Genomic DNA, 18,044 nt, shown 5'->3' with positions numbered 1-18,044 from the left:
CAACTGTTTCGGACGCGCTCTGCGCGCTCACCAACCGACTTCACTCCTGATACAGCATTAACACGCACTTGGCGAGGTGAGTCTCTGGGTCAGGATGACATTTGAAAAGCTTATTAAAATGTGTTTTTTTCTTAATGCTTTACACCAGTTAGCTCTTTGCTCGTTCCCAAGACCCCCGCTAGCTTCTCAATTATTTTTTTCTCTCTGGAATGTGACATTGTAGCGCTCGCGCTGAGATGTTGGCAGGTGCGTTAGCGTTGAGTGTCATCCTTGCTGCTTTGCCAGGTAAGCTATCAGAACATATAAATATTTGGCGATGTAAATTGGACAAAAATAACACTTTGTGTTCACGTTTTCAAACCGCTCATTGCGTTTCCTCTAAAGTTACACAGGTGCCCTTGCATGACGCACAAGTTATTTAAAGGTATTGATCTGTCTTTGTGCAAGTCTGCGTTAGTCAAGCCAGCCACTCTTCCACATTGTGCCTCATCATTAGCACTGTAGGCTATATGTGTCACTGTCTCATTGTGGCACACAGTAATACTCAACTGGATTTTTAGCACCAGGGAGTGGTAGTAAAGTAGTAGTTGAGGGTCTGTTTGTTTTGTAGATAGTAGAGAATACAGAGGGTTTGCATGGAGTAGGTGAAGTGTGTGTGTCTTCCAGGTTGTCTAGGAAGGTGGAGCGTGACCTTCTCGCGTAGGGACATCTGCGTTTGGGCCGGGACCACCGTCACACTACCCTGTCGCTATGACTACCCGTCGGGTCACACAGTGAGGCGGGTCACGTGGTTCCGTGTGTCGGCGGAGGGCAAGAGGGAGTTGGCCTACCACTCAGACCCCTCCATGATTAGCTTGTCGTACCGTGGACGCATACGCTACACGGGCAGCCAGAGAAGCTGTGGCGTCCAGATCACGGGCGTGAAGCTGAGCGATGGCGGCCAGTACCACTTCAGGTTTGAGACAGACCACCCCCAGGGACGCTGGACCTCCCCTGACACAGTCACTCTGTCCGTCACAGGTAAAGGCACTGATATTAGCTTCAATGTACAAGTTTAACACTGAGATAACAGGAGAAATAAGCTAGTACTGTACAGCCAATGAAATAACATGGTTTGTTACTGGTGCAACACTTACTTAATTGAAATACTGGTAGCAAAATTGGGGGAATGGATTCTAATCCAAATCGACTAACTAACAGTGGTGTATACCTGTTTGTGGTTGTGTTTTGTGTGTTTGTTAGACCTCCAGGTTCAGGTGCACCCAGCCAGGACAGCCAACATGTTTGCCCAGGGTGAGACAGTGTACCTTGGCTGCCAAGCACGAGGATGCGGGGCGCCAGGCCGGACCCTGGCTCTCTATAGGAACGGTCTCAACCTGGGCTCGCCTGACCGTTGGATCACTGTCTATAACTTTGACAGCCAGCACGCCGGCACCTACACCTGCCGGCCAATCCCACCACAGAACGTCCAGTCCCCGCCACTGGTCCTGGCAATGGGATGTGAGTGGTTGTCATTTCTGTCAATCATTGTTAGCAACATTAGCGCGCTGTGAAGAACACAAGATATGTAGAAGGAGTGTGTATCCCTCCATCTCTCAGTTTACCTTCATATCTTCTTAGTTGATCATTCTACCTCTCTTCTTTCTTTTGCCTTTGCCGAATTCCCTCCTTCTCTCCCCTCCTCACACAGATGCCCCCCGCTCCACGTATGTGGTGGTCAATCCTGGGGGGCCGGTGTCAGAGGGGGAGTCAGTGACCCTGACTTGCAGCAGTAACGCCGCCCCTCCCGTGGAGAGCTTCGCCTGGTTCAAAGACCAGGAGAGTGGCAGCATCCCGGACAGCTTCAGTCCCCAGCTCCTCCTGCCCAGGGTGGCACACACCGACCACGGGGAGTACTCATGCGTGGCACGCAACCCTCTGGGCACCGAGCGCTCCAAAGCGGTCCTGCTCAGCGTCAGCTGTGAGGAACACACTATCTCCCTCACTGCCTCCCCACAGCTAGCCTGATCTGAATTGAGGCTCGCTCCTAACAGCCATTGCTTTGCAGCTAAATGTTACTAACTTGGTTTGAGTTACACTGTATTGTTTATGTGTTTTTTATTGCTAAAAAAGTCCAAGATGACATAGTCAACTGCCTGTTCTGTGTGTAAGTTTGTGTGTGTGTGTGGGGGGGGGGGGAGAGAAAGTGGTTACTTCAGTTCAGTCTCTCAACTTCCTTAACCAGATATAGGCCAAGCTATGACTAACATATTTCCAACAAAGAGAAACCTTCTGACTGCATCACATCTGACCACAACAAGAGATCACTAATTAGTTATTACTTTCACTGCAGTTAAGCCATCTATGCAAGCTTAAAAAGAATAATGAAATAAGAATAATGTTTAGTATCTACATGCAGGCCTCCATTGTGTTATGATAAGGTTTTACAGCTGTCTTTTCTGTGCTGGTCCAGATTCCCCAAAGGGCACCAGGGTTCTTTTCAGCCCTCAAGGTGACATCAGAGAGGGCTCCCCTGTCAACCTGAGCTGTAGCAGCCAAGCCCGGCCCCCTGTGGACCGCTGGGCCTGGTACAGGGTGCTGGGGGACCAGGTCTGGGCCAAGGGAGCCAGCCAGAACCTGTCCTTCCTCAGTGTGCGCTCCCACCACGCTGGGCAGTACTACTGTACCACCTGGAATCGCCTGGGGCACCTCACCTCCCCGTTTGCCTCCCTCACTGTGCTCTGTAAGTACTGTTGACATACTGCTGTTTGTCGCGGTTTACTCTAAGTACTGCTGACCTATTGCTGTCTGTCTAAATGTTTAGTGTAATTACTGCTATTTGTGTGCTCACAAGTATTGTATACGTGCAATGTCTGTCACAGAGAACTCATGAGGACAAATGTCTCTTAAGGTACTCTGTCAGTACTACTAACCAACATTTGTTTGGGACAATTAAAGGCTGGGAATAATGATGGCTTATTTTTGTTGCCATCACCCTGGTATCTTCTGCATAAAAAAATACTGGAAATGAAACCAGAAGAAAGGGAAGCACTCAAAAAGACAAATAGGTTAGGGGGTATACTCTGGTTAGACAGTAGGTCCCGTCTGTTCTGTGCTTCGCTGTGTTCAGGTGAGCTGAGCCTCCGTGTGTTCAGGTCAGGTTCCCAGAGAGGAGAGGGGAGGGGTTGGTCTCACCTCTGTCTGCAACAGGACACCCACACCTCCCTCTGTCCTGTAGGGAACTAATCAATCCACCATCAATACCTCCCTCCCTCCCTCACTCTTTCTATCCTGTACACTCCCTTTTCTCTCTCTCTCTTTACCTCTCCTTCTTACTCCGATCTCTCCTTGGCTGCCTATCTGTCTACCATGATCCCATGTCTCTCTTACCTGCTGTCACTCCGTTTCTGTTTCTGTTACTACGCCTTCTCTTCCTTTATTATAATCCCTCCCCTCCCCTGTCCTCCCTCTCCTCTCCCTCCAACTTCTCCCAGACCCTCCTAAGAACACGTCCGTGCTGGCCCGTCCCTCCGGTGTGGTGGATGCGGGTCGGCCCCTCACGCTGACCTGCAGCAGCCAGGCCAATCCTGCTGTGGATAACTTCACCTGGCACCGCCTGGGCTCTGCACAGGCCTGGGGAACCCGATCAGGCTCCAGCTACACCTTCCATGAGGTTGGCCCCGGGGAGAGCGGACAGTACTACTGCGAGGCCCGGAACCGCATCGGAACCCACAGCTCACCCATCCTCACTGTCAGGGTCAGAGGTCAGCTCCTGAGAACGCTGGGATTGTAAAAATGTTACCATTTGTGTCTTTCCTTTATTTCAAACTTTAATTTTATTTGGAAAACAGCCCAACAGTGTAACGTGGTGCTCCGTTCTACGTGCTAAATTGACAGAATCAGTCAACCTTTGATTTGGTTGACCACAGCACTAGGGAAGGAAAGTTGCCTGATTTGACAAACCTACTGACACAAACACAACTACTGATCTTTTAGGACAAAAAAAATCTATACAATTGTTTTTTCATTTGTTATAAGACCTAATTTAGCAATTGCTTGTCTCTTGTAACACTCATGACTACTTGTAACCCCCTTCCCTCCACTACACAAACGCAGTCTGCTAGCGTCTCATGATCTGGGTGTTATTTCTGCTTTTTCCTTTTGTTTGTTAAGTTAGTCACTACCGAAAGGACTAGACGTCTGATCATACAACGTGATCAAAACATGATTATCACACTTTCTGTCTGTCTGTCTGTGCCCTCCGCCTCTCTAATTCAAAACCCTTTTGTACTTCCTGCTTGGCAGGCCGTCTGAAGGTCATAGCCCTCGCATCGGCAGTGGGTGTATCCGCAGGACTCATTACTCTCACCGTGGCGATCATGATCAGGTGACAGGATGGAGTCATTGCTAAACAAAAAATAAAGCTCACTGTCAATACAATAGGGTCAGAAATACTTATAAAAATCAAAATTTTCAACCACTGAATTGGAATTTCTCTTTTGTTTCTTAACGGAAATTGATCCTGAGCCAGTTGAATTCCCCTCAGTGTGTGACTGTTTGTATCTATGGCATTACTGGGTTTCTGTCTTTCAGTAAAAACATGCACCGTGTAGACATGGAGTCTCCAGACGAAATCAAAAAGGTACGAGTCTCACTTCTTCAACGGTCTGGAGATTTCTCTATTGAACTGATTACAGATCTTTGTTTTCCCCATCTCATTCTCTGTCTCTATAATGATAGTCGTAGATTTCTCTCTGTCCTCTGCCCTGTGTGTATCTATGATCCCAGAGAGCATCTGTGACAGGTGACACCCTTTTCCAGGAGTCTGTCCAGCAGACGTTTCATCTCAGGCAAAGCAACATGTCAGACATCCCGGTATGACCTTAAGAGGCAGACAGAATACATTGGTTATTTATCTCGTGTTTTTATCCTGTGAAACCTGGGACACTTCATATGTGATCTGTTACTCAATTCTTTTTGTCCTTTTACATTATTTGTCTTGAACTCTGAGGTTCCCCTTCCACCTTACCTTCTCTTTCGCTCTCTTCCTTTGTGTGTTTGTGTGTCTTTGTGTGTGTGGTATAGGAAGAGCCAGAGGAGTTCTGTGAGACTTCCCATCCCGCCATTGTTCCCTTGAAAGATGCTCCACCCATCACAGAAGCAGAAAGCTCTGCCCTCAACTACATTACTGTACACTATTCTAGAAAACCCAGGTGCATACCTCCTTCACCTCCCCTTCTCTTTCCTACCTTCTCAACCTGGTTTCCTTCTCTCATCGTCCTCATCTTCTCCTCTTCATCCTCCAGTGGCAGTCTGGATCAGGTGCAGGTCACAAAGCCTAAAGCTAATCTACCACTGGAGGGAGACAGAGGTTCCAAGGATTCTACAAAAGTTGTTTACACTGTCCTGGCACGGCCTCACCAATAGAGGGCAGCAGAGGAGAATTAAGAGCACCTGACCAAAGAGGAACCAGCAGCATCACTCCCTTCTATCCCACCGCCACAGAAGATTGGAAGCCTCCTCCCACACATACATATAGACACACACTCAAACAACTAAACATGTTGACCTACTACGTCTAATTTACTGTCAGTAGAGTTTAATTGTCTGTAGCAGCTTAAAGAACACAGCAACTGTAGCTTTACCTCAGTCTAGCCCACTGTAATTCTGTCAAATGTGTTGATGAGTCAAGGCTTTGGCTGCATGTCCATTGATAGCATGAAATGTTAGCCACACATCCCTCAGTACCTGCATATAGATTGGAAAATAGATAGTTGGAACAGCACAGAGGATGAGGAAGACAGTCGTGTTTGTCTTATGGTACTAAAACAGATATGTATGGAATCTGTTATTGAACTCATGATCCAGTGATTATGAAAATACTCCAGCCTGCTATTGGTTAAATAAAGTTTATAAAGTAAGATGCTGTTGATATGTTAACCGATTGTCTTTGTTATCTGTGCTTGTGATAAATACAAGGAAGGAGACCAACTGTTATCAAGACTCATCAGTCATCACTCTCTCTTCAATTTCCTCATTATTCCTGTAACACAGTCCTACTTTTGTTTACTGAATGATTGATTCAATCATGATTGATTATATGTAATCATACCAGTAAGGAAATAGAAGATCAGTTTGAAGTGCACCCTATCTTATCTAGACTTCACCCGTGTTTCTTGCCTCACGTGTAGTGGCTGCTTTGTCAAATTGACTTGAATGCAAGTTTAAGTTATATTAATGCAAATGAGACCAAAGATGGGGTTTTCTATTTAACTTCTAATTGTAATCTGTAGAGATGTATATCAGATTTTACAGTGAAATGGGCTGGACATGGTCAGTAAGTTACTGTGGTAATTGCAAGAGGAAGTGGCATGTGTAAAACATCATATGATCATAAAAGATTCTCAGCAACAAAGATGTAACAGTAGGACTATATATGTAAAGCACTAAAACCCTCCCTAAGGAAGTGAACTGTCCCTAGAATAGGAGTTGAGTACAGGTGAATTCTATGAACAGTAAATGTTGGTTTCTCACGGAACTACCTTTTGAGATTTTGTTTCTGTCTGTTTCTGAATGCCTATCAATCTAAATAAATGCACTGACTAATAGAGATTTTTTTTTAAACAATTATTGTTAAAACTTTATTTTAATAGGTTTAGATTTGTTTACTGGGGCACAGCAGATTTATACTGGGGCACATGCCCCTGTACAAAGGGTCTAGCAACACCCCTGCCACGACATAGATGAGACCTTTGTCGGAATGGACAGCCCTCTGCACTAGATGCCCAATTTCAGACTGTGTATGGACATGATTGCAGAGAGCTTCATCCCTCAAACTTCCAGGATCTCCAGTTCTGAGGTCTTACGAGCCCTAAATCATACAGCCCTCTTGTTGACTAGAGGCATCGAATTAGGATTGTTTTGATGAAGGATATTCTAAATAAAGAACAGACAAGATATTACTAACAGTGAATCAAATATGAGCATTCAGCTAACAAAAATTGCAATGGCATGTACTGTTACTGTCTCTTCTGTCCTATGGACCAGGTAATTACTGCTAAGACTGTCAGAACCTTGAACAATCACATGTATGAGGGTATAACAGTACAGAAAGGAGTCTTTATGAAACCAGACATACAATTCATAAAAGGGTGGGTAAACGGGACCATGGGCAGTAGGCACTGCAATTACCACAGCACTCTGACAGGCACTGCACGAACACACGTCAAGTGTTTAAGGGGAGACCCGAATACCCTGCCTCTGTCTGCAGTACCCCCTACCACGTTCTCACTTCCCTCAGCAGCAATTCTTTAGAAAAAAGATTTGTCACTTATAAATACCCGTGGTCAGGGTTTCTCAACAGAACATCGACATTAGTACCTGGTAGGTGAAATCTTTAATTACATTTTTTGAAAATTCTGTGAATAGTTGATAGTTTAGACCAATAAGTTAATGATGAAATAAATAATTATTGAATAATACAATGTATTGGTTGAATTTATGTTGAAGATGAAACAAAAGCAAATCATGTGTTTATTTCTAGTATATTTTTATGAAATCCATTTGTCACAATGTATTGTTTAATATTAAGGGGAGAGTGGGGTGATATGTGCCAGCAGGGAAGTTGTGCCACCCCCTGTTTCTAGGGAACCATAGGAGAAATTGGTCATGTGATCACACATTTTTGAAGAGTCAGTCATTTTACTCATCCTGTAAAGAAGAGAGCCTCATTGCATGAGAGGTAAACACATTTAAGTTCCAGAAACAGTTTTTTTTCTTCCAAAGTAAAATTTCTATGATCAAGGTTTTTGTTACATTTATAGACAAGTTTGAAAACATTTCACACGTTTTAGTGCTTTGGTAAGCTACACAATGAGTCTATATAGCTAGCATGATTTTAGCTCAAAGCTGCTGGATGGTGCATTTTTTCCAAAAACGTGGGATTGGGGTGATTTGTGCCAAAGGGCCTGGGGTAAGTTGTACCAGATCTGTGAACAGAATTGCAGTCAATTTGGTCTTCATTTGAATTTCATGTTGTTCTGAACATGTGTTCATGTAAATTACCTTTAAATAGAATTGCTTTTTTTTTTACTCAACTTTGTTCTGATGTGTTCATGAAGCCCTAGGCCTTGTATAGCAAATGCTATACAATCTCCCGGAAATCAGGGATTTTGTATCGCACGTCCTGATCGGGGGGGGGGGGGGAACCTACATTTCTTAAATACGATATTTCAGATCCAAAGTGATTGGTCCAAGGGATGCACCATATCCTGAAATATATGTACATATTTTAGTTGGAAGCATTACTGTCATGGCCTCACTTTAGAGTCACTTTAAGTAAAAATTGGAACAACTCACCCCACTATCCCCTAATGATAATCTCTGGAATATGAAGCATGTTATTCTCTGTCTCCCTGCTAGTATGTTGACACTGCTGATATTAGTCTTCTGGTTGGATCTTCTTGGGCTGTCCATTGGTGCCACAGCCCAAGTAAATAAACAATGTCTATTTGTATGATCTATTTAAGTTATAATTAAGAATACTAGCCACATGTGTAAACTCAATGCTGTTCACATACTGCAACTTAAAATAGTGTTAGGCTTCTTTTAAATTGAAGTTCTGATCAAGGTCACTTGTTTTTGGATAATTTGAGCCTTTGGTTGAGCTAGTCTAAAGTCTGTTTGTGCTGGTACATTGCAGTATAATTAAGCCCCTCCATTGTGCCAGCAAAACAAGATTAATCATGGCTAAGGATTTGAAACCCTTACTGTAGGCACACTGCTTTTACATCTCAAATGTAAGTAGAAAAACAGCATTACCATGTACAGTATTTGTTGTTTGTTAAGGCCTCAAACTTTTATCACATTTCAGAAAATATTGCTCTTATGGCAAGGCTACCCAGTCATCCTTGGGTGAAAACCCATGGGCCCCGTACGGTCATGCCTCCAACCCCATCGATGGGAACCACAATACATGGTATGAGGCTGGGTCTTGCACCAACACTGGGAAAAAGACAAACCCCTGGTGGAGAGTGGATTTGCTGGACACGTACATAGTCACCTCAGTCACCATCGCCCACAGAAATGTTGTTTCTGAGAGGCTCAATGGCTTGCAAATGACGAATGAAGAATGGCAGTTAGCCATGGTCTTTTCGCCTCATAGCGTTTAAAGCTACAGACATAGAAATGGCACGTACTAAGGAAAGCTCATTGTGGGACTGCTCGTAGTGGTTGTAATTCTGCACCAAGGCTGAATTTCGGGAAAGAGACTTCAGATACAGTATTACGGGACCACTAAGGCCTATATAAAAGCATCCAAAAACAGCATGTCATGGGACCTTTAAGAAGGATGGCACTGACATCCCACTGTAAGATAAAACAATCTTCTGAGTCTCTACAATTATTTTCACTTTTATAGCTGATTAAACAAGGATTTGATTAAAAAATGAAATACTGTAAGTTGACTAATGTTCTCTGTTTTTTTCTCCCTCCCTGTTTTACTCTCTCTGTCTCTTTCTCTCAAAGCTAATGTCTTAACTTTTTAAAGAAATTACTTTGCAGTGGTCTCTTAATTTATTCCAGAGCTGTACATTACAAATTATAACATATTATTATTTAGAAGGCCATAGCCTTGGGCCAGATAATTTCACAACCTGCAAATAATACCTTTTATAGCTGGTATAGCAATCGTTGGTTTGACAAAGATAATAGATTGAAATCTTAAACCAATGACAAGGAAATAGAATACGAAAAACAAGATTGGAGATTTATCTGTTTCAAGGGCACCAATTATATCCTAAACTCATAAAAGCTCATTATATTTACTAACCAAAAAAAAACAAGATAAGAAATCCATCTTTAGCATGTATTGTATATTGAATGTTGTTTTTCCATATAAAACAATCTACCCAAAACGATGTTCTTCCTAGTTTTTGTTGGGAATTTAGCCTTATGTAGGAAAACTCGCCTTGATCATCACTGTAGACCCACATACAAACTAATGCTCATTCAAACCCCATGGTGGAGGGTGATACTTCTGGACACATACTTCCATTAAAGGGATCAATAGAGGAATGAAAAAGACTGATACCGCTTTTTACGTGTTTCTCTGTCTTGAATAAGTAAAATAATATGAACCTTGAGTCTAGTATTAAACTACATGTCCTAAACCTTTGATCGCTGTAATTGGACTCACCCTCCCCTTGAAGCCTATCGATACAGATAAGCTCCAACAGTGTGACACGTTTTACTAATAAACAAGCACTATCAAAAAAAAAAACTTGGTTCATGTGTATTGTATAAATACCTCAGCTGGAATATGGTTTCCCATTAGAACATTTACGTCAAAGTCTTGTGATCACTGTTGTGTATCAAGGTAGGTAAAATAGTTCTTTAGGACGTCATTTGTTTCTTAGTTTAAACTTAAACTGTGTGGTCGTGTGAAGATATCATTTATGTTTAGGGACTGTTAAAATCCAAACCGTTCCTTAACTCCAACCCACAAAATTATTATAATATTAGAAATATGCACTTATGATTCTTATTTTCTGATTAGTAACTATTGTATAAGTGCTATTTTTATGTTGCTGTGGATAAGAGTGTCTGATAAATCAATGAAATGGAAAGGTTTCCACTGACCACATTGATTATCTGAGACAGATCCTTCCATTTGTATAAAGACAAACTAAAGAAACATGTTTATAAGCTGATGTTTATTTACTCAAGCTCTTGTGTTATGAGATTTCCAATGTGTTGCAATGTCAAATTTACTTTTAGAGTCACATTATATTTAAACAGAAGCAACTACCTGTCTTTATTTATTTAAATGTAAACATCAAATTATCTTTTTTATATGTTTTTAGATTCAACTATTAATCTGAATATTTGGGCTTTGTTTTTAGAGGAGCTTTTTATAATTTTATATCAATTGTAAAACTTTGAACATTGAACTTGCAACTAAAATGCATTAACTTAACTTTGTGCACTACGACTGCTGTGTATATAACTGGCAGCTGAATAGCATGTTACAGTATGAAGGCATCATCTTATTTGTAACATTTACTATCATGTTTTTATAATCATATAAAAAAATAATACAATACCAACACATCTCCATTATAAATCATGGGTTTCTCTGTTGCTTCTTTGCTAGTATGTTAAAACAGGTGACTTTCTTCCTCTGGTTGGATCTCTTTGGGCTGTCCATTGGGGCCGCTGCCCAAAGTAAACAAACTCTTCATACGTCTTCATACATGTTGTTTAGTTAAGGATACTATTCACGTGTACATTTCCTAATACATGACTTATGCTGTAGCTCACAGATTGTGTCATGGCTAAGGGGGTTCAAACACCTGATGCAGGTGCAAACTTGTGATATCAAAAAGATTTGAGAAAAACAACAATATGGTCAAGTATGAGTTTTCATGTCTTTTACCCCCATTACTATTCAGAAAATCTTGCCCTACATGGAAAAGCTACTCAGTCATTTATACATGACATCGGTCATGCCTCCAACGCCATTGATGGAAACCGAAATTCACAATATGAGGCTGGGTCCTGCTCTCACACTCCCACTCAAGCGTACCCCTGGTGGAGAGTGGACCTGCTTGATACGTACATCGTCACCTCAGTCACCATCACCAACAGAAATACTTTCCATGAGAAGCTCAATGGGGCTGAGATCCGCATCGGAAATTATATAGAGAACGATGGCATTGAAAACCCACTGTAAGATAATTCAAGCTTCAGCTTCATTTTCAACAGCAAAGCAACATTTTAATTTGATGATAAATGTGTTATGTTCTCTCTCCGTTCTAATCTCTCTTACCTCTCTCCATCTCTCTCTCTCTTTTTCAGTGCTGGGGTTATTAACTTCATTCCAGCAGGCAGATCTCTCACTCTTAGGTGGGACAAAGGTGTAAAGGGACGCTATGTGACTGTAGTTCTACCGGGAACGGGAAAAACTCTGACTCTATGTGAAGTTGAGGTTTATGGGTACCTCGCTCCAACTGGTAAGTATCTGTGTGTTACATTGATAATTACATTATGATTAGAAATACAATTACACTACTACACATGGATCAATAAACTAGGCGCCACCATGCTGCCGCTCTTAGGCCACACAACTGTGTCATGAAGAGCACCCTGAACATCTGATATTTTCATGCCACCAAAGGTCTGCCACAGAGTATGTGAGGCAGGTTATGGGTGTGTCAAAAGAGAAGTTGAGAGAAGGAGAGGTGCATCAGAGCACAGCTGCAGAATTGATTTTTAAAACCAAAGTTTGAATAAAGGAGCATTAGACAATATCCTAGAGTGTTAGATGACACATTTAGTCATTCTTCATACTCACTTTAAAGGTTTAATCATATGGTTACACTTTCTCTATATGGTATACCCTATTTGAAATCAATCATAAAACTTTACTGAAAAGAGAATGTAAAAGCAAAGAGTAATGGTCACTACAGTATAGTTGAACAAAGTGAGATGTGTAGTAATCGCAAAAGGTTTTTGCATTGAATTTGCTACTAACTTGGGAATGTCTCAGCAATGGCTGTTTTCCGGTTTGTTATTTTTTCCCTGCCCATAGTGTCTTCTGTCAGTCTCGCTGGGTGTATGTTCTGGTCCTGGTTTTGTCTCTCTCCCCTGGTTCCTGGTTCACTTTGTTCCTGTGTCACCCAATCACTCAGCTGTTGTCAATTGTGAATGTGATTTCCCCTCAGTTTTCTCTTTGATCTTGTCTGCTTCTGCTTACATGTAGGTCCACCACCACAACTCCCACCTGACAGTAAATCATTTTAATATTCATTGTTATTTCACTATTCTAGGAGATAATTTGGCTTTACAAGGAAAAGCTTCGCAATCGTCACTCCATTCAACAGGAATAGCATACAACGCTATAGACGGGAACCGTGCCAGTAAGTGGGCACAGGCCTCCTGCACCCACACTGCAGCAAATTTGAATCCCTGGTGGAGGCTGGACCTTCGCAGGATCTACAAAGTTTTTTCTGTCGTTATCACTAATTATGAGTCACCCGCTAGACTCAATGGGGCTGAAATTCGCATTGGAGACTCTCTCAACAACAACGGCAATAACAATCCCAGGTAAACTGTGGGAGTAGTAGTTATCCAGTTGTTGTCCATTGAACTCGAACCCAAGTGTTGCAACTTATCATGCTTCTACATTCATGTAACTTTTCAGGTGTGCAGTGATATCTTCAATTCCTGGTGGCTTTACTCAGACATTCAATTGTAATGGGATGGAGGGTCGCTACGTCAACGTGGTCATTCCGGGAAGGACAGATTATCTGATATTGTGTGAGGTGGAGGTGTATGGGTCACCCCTCAACTAAAATGTTGATAGTTCTGAATGAGTCATTTAAAAAAAAAATATGTGTATGTATGTCGGTGAGGTGTATAAGTGTATATATGTATAAACTACTGGATCACCTAAATTTCCCTTGGGATTAATAAAATATCCATTAATTCACAAAGTAACACAGTAAAATCATTTACATGAATTCTTATGTTTACACATATCGTTTTTTACTTTAATTCCATTTCTGAATCAGAATCAGTAAGGGTTTTAATCGCCATGAAAGTTTGCACAGACAAGGAATTTACTTTGGCAGGAAGGTGCATACATTAAACATATAAGAATCTTAAAACTTAAATATGTCGTCTCACTATACAAAAGGAACAAAGCTTAGCTAGGGGATTTTGAATTAAAAAAAATATAAAGTAGCCATAATTTACAATCTAAAAATACAGATAGTACAAAAGATACAATAGTACAAAAGATACAAATAGTGCAAATTGCAATGTGCCACAATCTTTCTCGCTTGCCTCAGGGTCCTCGAGGTGTGCAGATCCTCGACGGTAGGCAGACTTTTCAAATGACGTTTGAATCTAAACATAGTTTTTGAATTAGGGTTAAAGTAGCTATTCAATTTACCCATGCTATCAACAAAACTATGTGTGTTTTTTTTCAAAACCCGCTTTTGAACATTGTTATTTAGACCTATGAATACAAAACGACATTGGAGTGTGTCAATTCATAACTCAGAATGCCACAAAGACAGACTTGGTGAGTCACCAAAGTCACCTCCGCTTGCGTCCGGTGCAACAACTCACTTTTCTATGATATAATAACTATATACCACAGCTTGTCATATGCTATCACATTTCAGAAAATCTTCCTTTATATGGCAAGGCTACCCAGTCATCCTTGGGTGAAAATCCATATGCCCCATATGTTCATGCCTCCAACGTCATTGATGAGAACCACAATACATGGTATGAGGCTGGGTCTTGCACCTACACTGAATAGAAGAAAAAAAACCCTGGTGGAAAGTGGACTTGCTGGACACGTACATATTCACCTCAGTCACCATCACCAACAGAAATGTTGTTTCTAAGAGGCTCAATGAAGAAGGATGGCACCAGGGGCGTCGTTAGACACAAAGCCCTACTCGGGCACAGGCCCCAATTAACATCCCTTTTTCTTCTTCCAAGCGTGCTGCGCACAATGCACTACTCGGCTATAGAAACTCCCCTTGCTTAACTCACTATACAACAGTTCAGGGTCACAAGTTTGATATCAGCTTTGGCAGGGACATCAATAGTTGTAGCGAGGTGAAGTTAGTTTCATATTCGACATTCAACATTCGTCTCACATTAGGGTTAGGGCTAACCCTAACCCTTTTAAACATGTGTTAAGGTACTTAAAGGGTGTAATACACCAGGAGATAGACAATGAAGGACTCAAACTTGTAGCATATAGTGATGCTGATTGGGCTGCAGACCAAAGTGACAGACAAAGCACAACAGGGTACTGCTTCAGTTTAACTGAAAATGGGCCTGTTATCTCATGGAAATCTAAGAAGCAGCCAACAGTAGCTTTATGTACATGTGAAGCAGAGTATATGGTGCTGCTACAACTACACAAGAAAGTTTGTATCTTGTACAGTTGTTAAAAGGGATGGACAGTGAGCGTGAATATGCACCAGTGAAAATCTTTGAAGACAGCCAAGGTGCAATTGCTCTGTCAAAGAACCCAGTATGTCATCAGAGATGTAAACATGTCAACATCAAATATCATTTCATTAGGTCTTCACTCAATGACAATAAGATAACTATAGGCCCCATCACACCTTAACGTTCTGGTCAACGTTCTATGACGTTAGAGGAAACGTTGGTAATCGTCCACTGGTATAGCGCCAGAAAAGCGTTGTTGACGCTGGTAATCGGTATTAACCGTCGGTGATCGGCAGAGAACGCTGGTCCAAAAAAAAGTTTTGAACATGTACAAAAGTGCTAATAGTTTTCAGGGGTGTCTTAGTTGGTCGCTGTTACACGCTCCTCATGCGTCAGTCCCACGCTAGTCATGCGTAAGTCACACGTTAGTCACTCGCCCTAGAACGCTCAACATTGAATGATTAGAACTTTCAGAGAACGTTGACAAAAACGTTATAGTGTAACGGGACCTTATTGAATATTGTCCAAAAGCATACATTACATTTACATTACATTTATGCATTTAGCAGACGCTTTTATCTAAAGCGACTTCTAAAAGAGAGCTTTACAAAAGTGCATAGGTCACTGATCATAACAACGAGACAGCCCCAAACATTGAGGGTAACCAAAACATGAAGCATACATTGTGAAAACTAACTATAAGAGCATGTAGCCCCTCCCTGAGTCACCACCTTACCGCGGTGGAGGGGTTTGCGTGTCCTAGTGACCCTGGAAGCTATGTTGTCGGGGGCTTCATGCTCCTGGTAGGGTCACCCAAGGCAAACAGGTTCCAGGCGAAGGATCAGACAAAGCGTGGCTCAAAAACCAACCATAAAGAGTACAAACAATGTAATAATTCCTTCGTTAATAATTCGTTACACAGTTAATTTGGTAATAATTTGTTACATTAAATATTAATCCAAAATGATTCACACCTTCACAAATTAACAGCAACTAACATCATTTCTGCATTATGCATGTAGCAACGCTAGAGCTAAACAACTATTTAACTGGTCGGCTCCATGACGCCGAGTAAGTAGCTAGCTCTTGAGACTTATCACCAAAAGAACGAGGGGGAAACTTTGAGTACTGTCAGTCGCTCTGGATAAGAGCGTCTGCTAAATGACTAAATGTAAATGTGAGTAAGGTACCTAGCGAAAAGTAGCCTCAACTTTCCTCGAATTTTAGCTACGGCACTAATGCTGAAGGCTCGCTGATATAGCTGTCGGTCTTACTAGAACGGCATATGTATGCATTATTGCTAACGTGTGCTGACGTTGTGACTGTGTGCATATGTGGGAAAGACGCATGAGTGACAGAGAGATGGAGGGAGAGCAGGGGAAAGGAAATGCAGCTGAACGAATACGCTGCGAGTTTTAACCTAAATAGCGATAAAAAAAAAAGTTTTACGAAACGCAATGTGTGGCGGCCGGTGTTGATTCTGTGGCGCACCGCCACAAATTAGTCTATGTGTGGGAAACACTGGACCTGGAGGGGCGTGATTGGGAGGAACGCCCCCACCCGATCTGAACCCGATTGGTGTTTTGTTGTTGGACTTCTGTGCTAGACACGGCTTGTCCATAACAAACACCATGTTCAAGCACAAGGGTGTCCATATGTGCACCTGGCACCAAGACACCCGAGGTCTCAGTTCAACGATCGACCTTGTAGTCGTGTCGTCGGACTTGGGGCCAAATGTATTGGACATGCGGGTGAGGAGAGGGGCGGAGCTGTCAACTGATTTCTGGCTTCAATGGTGGGGGAGGACGCCGGTCAGGCCTGGCAGTCCCAAACATAATGTGAGGGTCTGCTGGGAACGGCTGGCAGAACCCCCTGTCAGAAAGAGCTTTAACTCCCACCTCCAGGAGAGCTTCGATCATGTCTCAGGGGTGGCTGGGGACATTGAGCCACATGGCCCGGAACATGGGCCATGTTCCGGGCCTCCATTGTTGAAGCGGCTGACCGTAGCTGCGGCCGCAAGGCGGTCGGTGCATGTCGTGGCGGTAACCCTCGAACCCGGTGGTGGACTCCGGAGGTGAAGGATGCCGTCAAGCTAAAGAAGGAGGCCTATCGGACTTTATTGGCCGGTAGGACTCCAGAGGTTTCGGCGAGGCCATGGAGAATGACTTCCGAACGGTTTCAAAAAGGTTCTGGACCACCATCCGGCAACTCAGGAGGGGGAAGCAGTGCTCTGTCAACACTGCATACGGTGGGGTGCACTGCTGACTTCGACGGGGGACGTCCTGGATCGGTGGAAGGAATACTTTGAAGACCTCCTAAATTCCACCAACACGCTTTCCGACGTGGAGGCAGAGTCTGAGGACATCGGGTGGGGGCCCTTCTATCTCTGGGGCTGAGGTCGCAGAGGTGGTTGAAAAGCTCTGCGGTGGCAGGGCCCCTGGGGTGGATGAAGTCCGCCCGGAGTTTCTTAAGGCTCTGGATGTTGTAGGGCTGTCTTGGTTGACATGACTCTGCAACATAGCGTGAATATCAGGGACAGTCTCTGGACTGGCAGACAGGGGTGGTGGTTCCCCTCTTTAAAAAGGGGGACCAGAGGGTGTGCTCCAACTTTAGGGGGATCACACTCCTCAGCCTCCCTGGGAAAGTCTATTCAGGGGTCCTGGAGAGGAGGGTCCGTCGGATTGTCGAACCTCGGATTCAGGAGGAGCAATGTGGTTTTCATCCTAGCTGTGGAACAGTGGACCAGCTCTATACTCTCCGCAGAGTCCTGGAGGGTACATAGGAGTTCGCCCAAACATGTTTTGTGGATTTGGAAAATCCCTCGGGGGCATGTGGGGGGTGCTCCGAGAGTATGGGGCACCGGATTCCCTGATCGGGGCTGTCCGGTCCCTGTACGACCGGTGCCAGTTTGGTCCGCATTGCCGGTAGTAACTTGTTCCCGGTAAGGGTTGGACTCCGCCAGGGCTGCCCTTTGTCACCGATTCTGTTAATTACTGATATGGACAGAATTTCTAGGCGCAGCCAGGGCATTGAGGGGGTCCGGTTTGGTGACCTCAGGATCGGGTCGCTGCTTTTTGCAGATGATGTGG

At 43.2% G+C, this 18,044-nt stretch overlaps 2 protein-coding genes across 2 annotated transcripts; both read left to right on the top strand.

Annotated features, from left to right (window-relative positions):
• On the top strand, positions 1-5,914 carry si:dkey-33i11.1 (B-cell receptor CD22). The gene is made up of 12 exons (XM_047030239.1): positions 1-76; positions 224-285; positions 667-1,020; positions 1,243-1,500; positions 1,691-1,960; positions 2,453-2,722; positions 3,474-3,743; positions 4,285-4,366; positions 4,573-4,621; positions 4,768-4,854; positions 5,065-5,192; positions 5,292-5,914. Exons 2-12 carry the CDS (start codon positions 237-239, stop codon positions 5,404-5,406), a joined length of 1,932 nt encoding a protein of 643 aa, XP_046886195.1. The 5' UTR covers positions 1-76; positions 224-236; the 3' UTR covers positions 5,407-5,914.
• A 4,375-nt stretch (positions 5,915-10,289) lies between these two features.
• LOC124474249 (pentraxin fusion protein-like) lies at positions 10,290-13,331 on the top strand. Its single transcript, XM_047030228.1, has 6 exons — positions 10,290-10,354; positions 11,132-11,202; positions 11,430-11,706; positions 11,836-11,990; positions 12,807-13,083; positions 13,181-13,331. The coding sequence occupies exons 2-6, from the start codon at positions 11,133-11,135 to the stop codon at positions 13,329-13,331; spliced, it is 930 nt and encodes a 309-aa protein (XP_046886184.1). The 5' UTR covers positions 10,290-10,354; position 11,132.
• The last annotated feature ends 4,713 nt before the right edge of the window (positions 13,332-18,044 follow it).

The sequence above is a fragment of the Hypomesus transpacificus genome, chromosome 2 (genome assembly GCF_021917145.1).
Source record: "Hypomesus transpacificus isolate Combined female chromosome 2, fHypTra1, whole genome shotgun sequence".
NCBI classification, from domain to species: domain Eukaryota; kingdom Metazoa; phylum Chordata; class Actinopteri; order Osmeriformes; family Osmeridae; genus Hypomesus; species Hypomesus transpacificus.
This window is presented reverse-complemented; position numbering and strand designations above follow the sequence as displayed.